Below are 13622 nucleotides of genomic sequence, written 5' to 3'. Positions count from 1 at the left end.
AAAAACGGTTGCCCTTTTATGGTCAGTAGACAGGGGCCACCTCAAGTGTATGTGCTTGTGACGCCAGCAACAGTTTTTTTTCACTAAGGGGCTTATGCTTATATACCAGGCTGCTTGTTTCATAGCGTTTCTCAGAAACAGAGAACTCAAAACCCAACAGCAGCAACTTACACTGATACTACACTCACTGTACTCTCACTTTATTTTTTTTACTATGTGAAATCTTTTCTTGGCGAAAATATGGGGCAATTTCATAAACTGGGTCACTAGGTAATCACATATAAATTTATTAGTCAAATAAAAAAAACGTCAAACTGCCAGGCGCAGTTTGGTCTGATCCAAAATTACCCTATCAATACTTCTTGAATGAGGATAAAAGCAATCTTTAGCATTAGTATCAATGTTATTTCATTGTCATTTTGTAATTAGCTTTGTTTTCTAACAAAAATCGTTACTATGGTAACCTGTCTTAATTTTTATGCAGCATCGAGGCCTACCAGCTGTCAAACTGCAACTACGAATAGTGAGAAGCCGCATCAGGGATGTCGCCACCACTGTAACTTGTGTGACTACAAGACTAATAGCCTGTACCGTCTGAGAACACACATCATGGTCCATACAGGCGAGCGGCCATTTGAATGCCATTTGTGCCCTCAGAGCTTCTCACTGAAGAGTACTCTCAATGTACATCTGCGCTCTCACACAGGCGAGAGGCCATTTAATTTCCCTTCATGCCATCAGCGCTTGCATAAACCCAAATTGAATGATCACCTGCGCACTCACACAGGCGAGAGGCCATTTCAGTGCCCTTCATGCCCTCGGAGCTTCCAACAAAAGGGTAATCTCAATGTACACCTGCGCATTCACACAGGCAAGAGGCCATTTCAGTGCCCTTCATGCCCTCGGAGCTTCCAACAAAAGGGTAATCTCAATGTACACCTGCGCACTCACTCAGGCAAGAGGCCATTTCAGTGCCCTTCATGCCCTCGGAGCTTCCAACAAAAGAGCCATATCGATGCACACCTGCGCATTCACACAGGCGAGAGGCCGTTTCAGTGCCCTTCATGCCCTCAGAGCTTCCAACAAAAGAGCCATATCGATGCCCACCTGCGCATTCACACAGGCGAGAGGCCGTTTCAGTGTCCTTCATGCCCTCAGAGCTTCCAACAAAAGAGCCATATCGATGCACACCTGCGCATTCACACAGGCGAGAGGCCGTTTCAGTGCCCTTCATGCCCTCAGAGCTTCCAACAAAAGAGCCATCTCGATGCACACCTGCGCATTCACACAGGCGAGAGGCCGTTCCAGTGCCCTTCATGCCCTCAGAGCTTCCAACAACACAGCCATCTCAATGCACACCTGCGCGTTCACACAGGCAATAGGCCGTTTCAGTGCCCTTCATGCCCTACGACCTTTACATGTAGAAGCAACCTCAATAAGCACCTGTGCCATCACAAGGGCAAGCGACCCTTTCCATGCTAGTTCTGTTTTCAGAGCTGTTTTGTAAACAGCACATTTTACTTGTCATTCAAGAACGCCTTGCGAGTGCTAAGCAAGTTGTGCAAGACAAATACGAAGCTGTGTGTCTATTTGCCATTGCTAAGTATGCATGAATATCCAATAGAAGATTTCGAATTGAACATTGAATTGACACAACTGGTCTCTGGGGTTTACTGGGCTTAATCGATCAAGAGCTCTCTGGCTCTCTAGATCTTCACTAGCTATACATTTGTTAATTTTCCTGCATCTGTGTGACTGTGCCTTCAGCAGTGTAGTTTCGGGCACAGTGAGATATATTTTTTTCCTAAGGTCATAATTTTGGTGCCTCAAAGGTCTATTACGTGTATGGGTGCTTGGAGCTTTGTTCGTTCTGATATTTCACCTTTTTTTTTATTATCTTCTTGCGTATGCATTCTACTTTGCAGTAAATAAGCATTCAAAGCATCTATTACGATTTGTGCAAGTTTGTTTCGACTGACTCAATAAATGACTGTTTCGTGAATGTGCATTGTTAATTCTCGATATTTCAACCCTTGCAGTAATAGTAGCTCGCAGTATTTTATATAATGACCTAGTGTTTGTGTTGAACATGCCAGGAGAAGTTGAGTAGTGGCACCTGCAACTACATCTATTATTGCCATTTAATGCAGTTCTTATTTATTTCATTTGCCAGAGCGTCAATTGGCATTACAATGGGGAGAATTCACTATACAAATCCAGAAAAACAATGCAGACAGAGGAAAACTAGCCATGAAATTATACAAGCTAAACATCAAGGATGCAACTAAATATATGAATAAAACGTCATCACTAAAAATTGAAAAAAACTTGCACACATAAAATGCTACAAGGATGTAATAAACACATTATTTCAAATAGTAGGGTAGCTTGTTCCACTCAGATACTTGAAGAAAGAATTACATTCAAAACAGCTTTGTTCTACATCAAACTTCTCCAGCTTTGTTCACATCATCTGCACGGTTGGACACCTAATCTAGTTGCAATATGTGTCAGTCTCTCTTTAAACAGAAAAATTTGTTGTGAAGAAAATGTTTGTCTGTATTTTTCTTTGCTCCTGTAAGATTTTCCATTTGAAATTTTCTTTAGCTCTATATATGCTACATTCTTGAGTTTAGTTATTTAGTTATTAAAGCAAAGTGGACTCTGTGTCCAGCACAGTCCACTAATACCACACCATAAATTCGTACTGAAGTAGTGGCCACACGTAAGTTTTTATAAAGGTATTTCGTTTCTTGTGTCATGTGCCATTTCCCGAGTAATCCTTGAACAGTACATGCTTCACCAGTGATGTGACCGATATGACGACGCCAGGTGACTTGTGGTGACAAAAGGACTCCAGGGTATTTATACTCGTAAACTTGGTCAAACAAAGTCATGAGCCTGTAGCAGTACCGACGAGGCAATCCACCGAAAGATGGGACAGAGCTACCGCCGACGCCGTCCACGTTCCGTCCGCATTTCCCTGCGTTCACGCCAAACGCGCGCTGTGCCCGCAACTACATGCAGTGTATCTGACGGTGGCTCGACAGGTTTGGACAGTGGAAGGAGAGTTCGACTCACTCATCGTGTAGCGTCAGATGTCGCTGCCTATTCTCCATCGCGCAACGTTTCTGATGCAAGTTCCTGCTGTATATCTGTGTTTACTTGTTTTTACGCAGTTGCATCTCATAAACACATGCACGCGACATTTACAATCATTTTTCTTTTTTTTTCTTGGAGAGCTATACAGCCGACTTCCGTTAATTTGACCTTGACAGCAACAATGAAATTGAGAATTTATCCGGCGGGTCGAATTAAACAAGATTACAAAAAAAAAAAAGCCTAAACACACTGCCAATTCATTTGGCAGTAATTGCCCCATTCTAACACGCCCCAAAATCGAACCCGCGCCCACATTCTGTGTCCAAATGAGTAAACTAATGTAGAAATGACATTAAAGCTCCTAAACAAAGTGCAGAGCTAAAGTGGATTCGATTTTTTTAGCAAGAAATCTTGTTGCACAATAGCCGACTGTTTCCTAAAGTAAGCTTTGCTGCCCATTCATATTTAAGTCAGATTCGCTGCAATACATGCGTCTGATGCGGGAAAACATGCAAACGTTGCAGAGGCAGTTTTAGTTACATGTCCGATTGGGTACCATGCAAACAACTTCCGGCTCAATTTTATCTTGAAAAAAAAAGGCACACATTAGAGGCAGGTAAATACGTTATGTAATCAAACATTGTGAGATGTGGTTCTTGCTTGAATACCTTCCTAGAGTGGGCCGCAAATAGGTATTTTCAATGAGAGGTGGCGTGTGTTCAATGCATTTACTGTCTCGTACAATCTCCTCTGAGACGGACATTGCCATTAAAGGGTCACTATCAGGGTCCCAATGGAGGTCACACGCGTGCATGCTGTCCAGTCAAGTTTGAATTATGTGGCAAAAGCATCGAAATAAGGAGTTTGGGCCCATAGAAATACATGGGCGCAAGCTGGGAACTTTGGCCGGTATCGAATTAACCGGAGTAGAAATAACGGAAGTGTACTGCATGAACATTTTCCTAGATGTGAACTGCATGTGCGAGTGATCACATGACCTGAAAAACCTATTAATTTCATTTTGCAAAGTAGTACAATCATCTATGTTAGTAATTATGTTCTACAGCTTATACAATTGTCGGCAAATAGCAGCAAATATATTGACACGTGTACTTGTCTTTATCGGACGGCACGTTTCACCGCCTAACAAATATTATCGCACAGCGAAGGACGCGTCTGCATGTATCGGAAGTTCCTCGAATGTTATCGATGGTTCCATCTGCTGTCTGTGACCGAACCTTATTGCATGTGTGCGCGACGCGAATAATGTAGACCTTTGTGAAAGGAACGCGGGTCCCAGTGATTACTCTGGAACATTCGACGACTGATGTATAAAAGCCGACGCGCTTGACCCGCTCATCAGATTTTCGACGACCGCCGACCGTGTTCGCCGCTATCGTTGTGCTATAAGTGTAGCCTGTTTTTGTGGGCACAAGTTCGCCCAATAAAAGTTAGTTTTGTCTTTCACAGTATTGCTACTGTGTTCTTTAATGTCGCCACCACGTGGCAATATCATCTCAAGAAATGCTCTAGTGCTATGCTCAGGTAAGGTATCTCAAAGTCATTAAGTTAACATGCATTACTGTATCAATAAGAATAAGCAATGCACATTCATCAAACATGAGCATTTATTTCATGCACTAAAACAGATTAAGCTAACTGAATTTTTATTCCCGTCTATGAACAATAAATTACCATCAAGAAATGCTATGTACGAAAATGTAATGAATTGGCTGAAACAGAATAATACTGAAAAAAAGGTTTAAAAAATGCACCCACGCAAGGAACTAGAAGCAATGAGAACATCAGCCTGATCGAAAAAGATCAGATATTATTGCGTGCCAAACAACACTACCACAGGTAGCAATCGCACAGATGATGATCTGTGGCATTTGATGGCACAAGGGCCATCAAACACTTCCACGTGTGGCAAAGAGCGCCATGAAAAATGGCAATGTTAGATGAAGTGTTGATGCCGTGGTCGATGTATTCTTTATGGCAGATGTGGCATGGCTGTAAAAGGGCATAAAAAAGTCTGTCGCTGCAAATAGCATAAAAGATAAAGCTACTAAAATAATGACACTGACTAGTTAGTGACATGGGGTATTGCAACTGCATTTCATGAAAACATAATGCAACAAATTTAGCTATTTTGACTTTTTCGTAACATTCTTTGTATTGTTTTTTAATCCCCTTACCGCCTTTCCACAGCACATGCTAGCCAGCCGGTCTGAGAACTGGCTAACCCCCATGCTGCAACACCACCACCACCAACTGGTTAACCTCCCTGTCTTTCAGTCTATTCCTACTTTCTTCCTTCCTAATGCGACAAAATGTAAGAGGGATATCAGAGCTTCAAAAGAGCTCCTGCATACAAGGGCTATTAGTGACATGCTAAAACTACCTGGACAAATGATTTTCAGAGTGTCTGTTTCAATTAAAACTTGAAGACAATTTGTAGATTAAAAAACGGTTCATTGTTAAGAAAAAAATGAAAGGTGTACCGCTATGTTGTTGCACTATGCACAAGGGAAATACTTTTTGCTTTCTGCTTCTACTGCAGGGCATTGAATAAGTATGTGGAGGACTTGGACATCATTGCTGCACTTATTACAAGTTGAAGGATTAAAGTTAAGGTCTTCTGTTTCTTGAAGCTTACCCTATGCTCTACGGATATATGCCCCTTTTTCCCACACTCGACACATTCTGCACACTTTAATTTTTGCCGGTTTGTGCTTCGTATAGTTTGCCTGTCCATCAGCTTATGCAGTTTGGTTCAGTCTTCACGTCAACGGTCATCATGAGTTGACGAGTATACCCACAGCTCCTGCTGCCAGCACCATTCTCTGTTTCCTGCAAGGTCAAACTTCCATGAGAAATCATTGCTCTCTCTAATATTTTGCTCCGGATTCCGCATACAATCTTGTCCCTTAGAATTAGGCCCAACATGTCCCCAAAGTTAGATTTGTCAGCTTCTTGTCGGAGCCCGATAGTACATTTCTGGGCTGATTTGTCTTCATTTTGGACACGACTAGAAATGTGAAGCTTTCTGCAATACCATTGGGCTTGAGGTCCTAGAAGTCCTCCAAAATTTTCAATCACCTCATTGCAGGTGAACTGGTTCACCTTGGAACAAGAACATCACCCACTGAGGACTTCAGTTTGATCCAAGAGCCGAAAAAAGACGCATTCTCTTCTGTGCATCCTCTGCAATACTGTTACCTTCGAAATAGAACTCCATGCGAATGACGTACGAAGTCCACTTATTGTCCTTGCCGTCGTCAAATGCTGCTATTTCTTATGACCCTACTCAAGCAGCAGAGCACTTGTTTTTCAACATGTTCATACATTTCTCATTGCCGTTGCTACACCATGCCCGGCGACTGAGAATGCAGTATCGAAGACACAGCAACATGTAGGCTGCTAGATCAAGGATCGTTTATTTTATGGCAGTTGCCTCTTAATAGCCACCCATCAAAATCAGACAAACAAATACAATCAAGTAAACTCGGTGCATGCATAAGCAAGTGCTATCACAGAATAGCATGAAGCTATGCATGCACACTAACAGCACAGTCAACATTGCAGAAGTTTATTACATGTATAAGAATACTCACGTGGTAATGATGAAGGCATACCTTTGATACTAGACCCACAGCTTGATATTTGTCTTACACAACTTCTTTAACATTTGCAAAGTGTTGTAGAATGACAAGAAAAATGTGCTGTTTACAAAAACGCTCTGAAAGCAGAACTAGCATTGAAAGGGTCACTTGCCCTTGTGATGGCTCAGGTGCCTATATAGGCTGGTATTATGTGCAAAGGCCTGGGGGCATGAAGGGCACTGAAATGGCCTCTCCCCATTGTGAGTGCGCAGGTGTACCTTGAGATTGTACTTTCGTGTGAATCTCTGAGGGCACAAATGGCATTCAAACGGCCGCTCGCCTGTATGAAGCATGTTGTGTCTTTTCAGATGACATACATTATCAGTCTTATAGTCACAGAAGTTACAGTGGTGGCGGCATCCCTGATGTGACTTGTCACCTTTCATAGTTGCAGCTTGATAGCTGGAAGTCTTCCATGCTGCATAAATAAATTAGAACAGGTTACCATAGTAACGCTTTTCATTTGAAAACAGAATTGTAGTTCCGAAACGCCCATGAAAAAACACAACATAGATACTAATACTAATGATTGCTTTTTTTCTTTATTGAAGAAGTGTTGAAGGCCATTTCAGATCAGGCCAAACAGAGCATTGCTCGTTGAGTATTTTTGATTTGCCTAATATATTTATGTGTGGTTTCCGAATGGTCCAGTTGGTGAAATTCACACACATATTTCCAAAGAAAAAAACATTAGATTTGTAAGAAACATGATAAAGAGAGAGGACAGGAAGTGTATTATTGCAAGCTGCTGCTGCAGCGTTTTCAGTTTTTCTCTTTAAGAAGCCTGAAGTCCAATGCCAAACAAGCAGTATGGTACATAAGCCCATCACTGAGAAACATAGCTGCTGGCATCACAAATACATACGCTTGAAGTATCTGCTTTATATAGGACCATACAAGAGCAAGAACTGGCTTTTAAATGCAAGAAGCAACACAGTATATGGTTCCTCAGATGATGAGAATGCTAGCACAATACAGCCTTTGAACTGATACCAATTACTTTCGTTCGAGTGCACAGCGTTATTAGCACTATTTTGCCATTTTATGGAAGGTATTTATTCTCTCTGCTATTACTGCGAAACACTCTGTAAAATAAAATTCCTCTTGGCAGAACATGCATCGTGGGTGGAGGCTGTTAGCCACATAATTACAACAGGGTTCAACAGTACACTGTACACAACTCTGCTTGACATCTGGAACATCTAGAAAACACACCCATGTTCAACGGTCATAACAACTGCAATCTGTGGTCTGGATGTTGCTCGAGCAATGCTGTTGTTCGTAACCATTATTCAGCTACATTATTGTGATATACTTTTTTTTCTTAAGAATCAAAGATCTGAGCAACCTGAACACATACGGAGATAAAAAAGTGTCTAATGAAGACAACAATCATGCTACCTTCACAAGGAGGCTGACCCAGATATATTAGCAATAAAAAACGGTGCTAAACAACAGGACGAGTGAAGGGACACAGACAACAGCGCTGTTGTCTGTGTCCCTTCCCTCGTCCTGTTGTTTAGCACAGTTTTTTATTGCTCGTAATCATGAACCAACCAGCCCAAATGCGTACTCTTCTCCAGATATATAGTTTTGCTGTGCAGGAACTAGTTTAACTCAAGACAGGCAGTACACAAAATGAGCACAAAAATCAGAAGCTTGTAATACATTGGTTGTTGGTGAGCAGGAGACGGCCACGCAGATGCATATGTGTATAAGAAAAAAAACCCCACACATTAGGCAACACATTAAAAATGAAAACAAAGCATGAAAAACCTAGTCTCACTGACTGCTGTATAGAAACATGGCTGTTCTCAAACAAATGCAATAAAATTAGAAATTAGGAAAAACACCAGAACAGGAAAGGTAATCTACAGAAAGAAAAACCAGGTGGCATAAAAATGCTTTGCTTGCAATGTCCTAGCACTGTCGTCTCAGCAATAAATACATTTTATGTATAAGTCACCTTTAGTATGTATCTATATAAACATATCCCATAAAACAAAGCAAAAAGAAAACGTACTATACTCAGTACAACTGATAGTAAAATAAACAATGTCTTGAATCTGCAATTGTACTGTAGTGCTGCAACTGTGGTAACATAGGGATGAGTCTTCTAAAGGTATCAAAGAAGGCATACTGTAAAAAAAGTTGAAAATAAAGAATTAAATTATATTTAGCATGATACAAATTTGACTGAATTTGTTTTTTTTCATACCGTTGTGTAATTAAGATTTATTAACTAAGTGAACTTCCAAGTGCGATAACTCAAGTTTTGTTGGAGCACCAAAACAATAACATGCTAATGATACTGAAAGATTACATGTACAAGTGTAAGGTTTAAAACATTAAGAAGAGTTAAGAATGCTATAAGATTCACTGGCCAATTACTTATGCATTGAAGCAGACTTGGCAAACAGAATTCTTAATCAACATTAAGCACTAAATGAGTACTGTAAAAAAAATGAGATACGCCATAGTGGGGGACTCCGGAATAATTTGGACCATCTGGGCTTCTTTAATGTGCACCTAAATCTAAGTACACGTGTGTTTTCACATTTCACCTCCATCGAAATGCAGCCACCGTGACCGGGATTCGATCCCACAACCTTGTCCTTAGCAGCCAATCACCAAAGTACTACTATGGACCACTATGTATAAAGGAATGCCTACATAAGACAATGAAAAGGCCCTGAAACAGAATATTAACCCCAACAAACTCCAAGGAACAACCTAGAAGTAATATATACACGAGCCTAGCAGAAAAAGATTTTTAAAAAATATTGTGTGCAAAAAAATATGCCATCGAAGGGACCAGTCTACAGTGTTCTAGGAGGAGGTAGTGCGCTCACATGGTGGCGGCGCTTGATGCACTTCGTGTCGCCGCCGACAGGTGGCGCGGTTCGCAGCGTCACCTTAGAGTTACTGTATATGCTACCACAGGTACCTGTGGTAGCATATACAGTTACTCTACGTCACCTGAAACTCGCTGCCATGTCGGAGTAGAACGGGTACCGCGCATTGCTGCAGTTCCCGAAAGAAATGCAACACTCACGATGTGCAATGCGCGATACTTGTTCTGGTGCGTCTTATCAGTGTACAGAGAAAAGAATTACCGCCGCTGTGGCTGATCTACGGAGCGTAGGCGATGTCTTGTACCGGAAGCGCGGATGAACGCGCCTGGCTATTAACGCATATACAGGGCGCGAAGCAACGGACGATCCTCTTTTATTTCCTGCTATTAAAATGTGCAATGTGGTTTCGCTAATGCAGCAGTCATATTGGACAGAATTTTAGCATTGCTTCTTTTTTTTCGTAATCGCTGGCCTGCAGCGGGAATGCGCGCTACAAAGCAAAATTTTTTCCACGACACTTAACATTAGATAATCGCTTTTTCGAGTGTTAAGCTCATGATTTATATGCATGACATCGTTCGCACTGTAACACGACTCAGCATATAGAAAGGAAATAAAATATCCAGGTACATTTATGCAATGTTTATTTACAAAGAAACAAGGGAGGAACGTGGACCAGAAAAATCAGGCTCATGAAGGCTGAACGTTTATAAGTGGAGATGTTTACAAATTGATATAAACATGCACTTGCAGACTCGCCTCAGGAAGTTTTCGCGATCTTCCTGTGCATGATTGTTTTCCTTCTCTCGTGTTTTTCCGAGTTAATGCCCTTTGTAAAAAAATGGAGCCGCGTTGTAATATAAAAGCTTATTACATTCTTGGTGAGTTCGGCTGAATGCTCACTGCAACCAATTTTGTGCGAGCACTTTGCTTTCACCAGACTAAGCACATCCAAGATGCTATCAGCATGTAGTTGTTTTTTGCTGAAGCATTCAGTAAACATGTCTTCAAGCATTTTTACAAACGAAAAAAGTGTTCCACGTGGGTAGAGAAGCCCGCCTCTATCCCTGTGCAGTGTCAACACAGCAAGCCCAGGATTCTCATCTTCGGACGACACGGTTAGCGCATTCATGCAATCCTGGCAGTTGGTTTTCATTACGCACTTTCGTGCGACATATCCAGACAGATAGTAAGTTATCTGAGAGTCGCTCCTCTCTATGTGCTGGTCGTGATCGACGCACGACTGTATGCAGGCTGGCACCCGGGCTCGAAACAGTAATTTCGACGGCGGCCAGGCATTCTCACAAACACACACTGCACATTGAGCCAAGCACCAAGCACAGGCACAGAGAGATATTGCCACGCATACAACGCCGGCGGTATTTGCAGTCGAGCGCCGACAACGCCGAACCAACCGAGCTGTACCGAGCGCACCACCGCAACCGCAACACGAGGCATGAGAAGTTTTTCAGGTGAAACATGCGTCAGCGCCCCTGGCGGGCATGCGGGAAGTCGACGCTGAGTGCGCCGCGGCGGAGCGGCGCAGGGATACGACAGTGAGCCCACTGCCCCCTTCTAAAACACTGTAGACCAGTCACAAAGATGCCCCGAATAAACAGTAACATCGCATATCGTCAAGTTGGTAGACGGTGGGGGTCACATGACACACTCCATCCAACAGTGGCACACAGCTAGAGAGAGAAAGAGGGAAACAAAGTGTTATGAACAATGAACAGGATCTGAAGCATAATTATCAGACCCACAGACACTGCTACACACAATCAAGATGTGAGCTGCATTTTAATTTTGAGTGTAAGAGAGTAACACCTAGTTCATGGTTTAATGGTGGTTATATAGTTGTTTTCCAAGCTATTTCCTATATAAGACACAGCAAAGTAATATTTCTGTGTGTAACATATGGCGACCTGATAGAGAGTTTCCTGAAACTGGGTTCTGCTTCCACTGTACATATCTCTGCCCGTAATCTAAACACACAACCAAGATCAATGGTCAAATGCTGCTGTAGCATTATTTCCCTATGTTCTCATAATTTGAGCTGTTTCACGATGAGACATCATGTATTGCTAAGTCTAAAGCTGCCAATGACCTTAACAAATGCATTCATAAATAATGTAAACTGAAGAAAAATATTACACTAATCTCGCAGAGAAACTAAGCCCAAAATGTCTTCTCGCAGTGTATAATCTGGCTCAGCTCAGTGCAAGCATTGCACTCAGGTAATTCTGGGGAATGCATCTAATAATCTGTCATAGTATACTATTGCCCTGTTACCCTCCCAAAACATGCAAGACAACAGGCATTGTCGAGCCTAATGTAAACTATGTGTGAGGTGTTCGTCTAGAAATCTATCACCTATCTCAATGTGTAACTGGGCTGATTAAGGAGAGATGCAAACCGAAAAATGACATTTTTCTTCTGCAAAATAATGTTTCTGGATTTTGATTCTGTATTTATGCTTCAACATCCTACTTCTATGTGCAAGAATGTTAAGACATTGCTCCAGCAAGAATACTGCGAAAAATTATTCTAATGGGGGAATGGTAGGTTGAGGAGGTTCATAATTTCATTCATGCTCTACAGATGAGGCTCACAACAACCACAACTATTGCCTACATCACGAGCTTTGCTGGTGTAACAACAAGCCAGCACTAGTCCTGGCAGAGTTGATTCTTCACTTTTCACCAGTTCTCAGGCACAGGCTGTGCTTCCTACACGTGAGAGGCTGACGAGCAAAAACCTGCTATTTTGCTGCATTTAGGGAAAACCACAATATTTGGCTGAGGCTTGCAGCAGCAAGATTTGGTGACTGTGGCACAAGGAATTGGATTCATGCTGTGGAGATAACCACTTCTAAAGCCATATCGTTGTGCGACATAGGCTTTGAGGAGGTTCTACAGGAGTTGGTTATCCTGCCAACTCAGGAATTGTTAGATCTGAGCAACTAGAGAAGGATTGAAAGAATCTCGAACTCACAGAGCTGAAGCTAAATTCTTATTATCAGAGTGCAGCAAAGAAAGCCTGGCTGGAAAGGTAAGTTCACAAGGTTTATCAGGATACTACTGACACAGCAGGAGAATGCTCAATTGGAAAAGACTGTTCTGCATTCTCTGAAAATTTCAGTCAAAGATCATATGCAACCAGTAGTACCATGTTATGAACTTTCAACTTCATTTCCCTCTTTCTTTTCAATCTTACACTGTTTATATTAGTACTTGTGCAAAAAAAGTTGTTTGTAGCTAGTGTGGCTCAATTTCGGCCAAATTTTGTGTGCCGATGCAGAAGAATTCAAAGGATGCAAGTGTCTTGGCATTATTGTAATGTGCGGCAATTTTCTTCGCATGCGTGGATGCCTGTTACCAAAGCTCTTTATAACAACACTTAGGATTAAATTTTTTATTTAAATAATACAGCTTGAAGAAATGCTTTTATTTTGCTTATATTTTTTATAAGCCATGTATAGCTTATCTTATAGCTCTCTCCCGGGCTTCATCTTAACCCCAAGCCTTGCACAATTACCCCACTTCCAGGGAGCACAGAAAAATAAACAGATAAAATATTGCAAAAATAATACTATGTTTAATAAAAGAATAAGTTCTCTATTGTGCATGAACTCAATTCAATTACTTTTATTAATACCAAAAACAAATCTTTGAGGCATTTCAAAGAAGTATTACTAGAGAAAAATTATATGCCAGTGTCAGCAGAACTGTCAGTACCATAGCCGTTGCAATGTAGAAATGGAGTGAGCTCATGGATCCTAACGCTTTGCTAAAACCTTAAATTGCTGGTAAGTGTCTGTCATAGGAAGTGCATTCAATGACAATAACAAACGAACTTCCAAGTGCCATCGTCCAACTTCTCTTGGAGCCGCCAGTGGGATAAATGGCTAAACATACTATAAGTGCAAGCATGAAAATACAGTAAGCCCTCATTAAGTTGAACTTTGATATCTCGAAATATTGGTTAAGTTAAAATTTTT

The 13622-nt window shown here is 41.5% G+C and overlaps 1 protein-coding gene and 1 long non-coding RNA gene across 3 annotated transcripts in view; one reads left to right on the top strand and one right to left on the bottom strand.

The window, feature by feature from the left end:
- LOC126519233 (uncharacterized) overlaps positions 1-4571 on the top strand; it is a 38073-nt gene extending 33502 nt beyond the window's left edge. For both annotated transcript variants that reach the window (XM_055065153.2, XM_055065154.2), the window contains exon 4: positions 485-4571. In XM_055065153.2, the coding sequence (XP_054921128.1) occupies positions 485-1482 (998 nt within the window). In that variant the 3' untranslated portion in view covers positions 1483-4571. The remainder of the gene's footprint in view (positions 1-484) is intronic.
- Positions 4572-6518: 1947 nt separating this feature from the next.
- The window catches only part of LOC129381902 (uncharacterized), a 60084-nt gene continuing 52980 nt past the window's right edge, over positions 6519-13622 (bottom strand). The window contains exon 4 of the long non-coding RNA XR_011890606.1: positions 6519-7185. This is a non-coding gene — a long non-coding RNA (uncharacterized lncRNA). The remainder of the gene's footprint in view (positions 7186-13622) is intronic.

Source organism: Dermacentor andersoni, chromosome 10 (assembly GCF_023375885.2).
Source record: "Dermacentor andersoni chromosome 10, qqDerAnde1_hic_scaffold, whole genome shotgun sequence".
Taxonomy (NCBI): Eukaryota; Metazoa; Arthropoda; class Arachnida; order Ixodida; family Ixodidae; genus Dermacentor; species Dermacentor andersoni.
The sequence above is the reverse complement of the archived record's forward strand: the minus strand, read 5'-3'. Positions and strand labels throughout refer to the sequence as shown.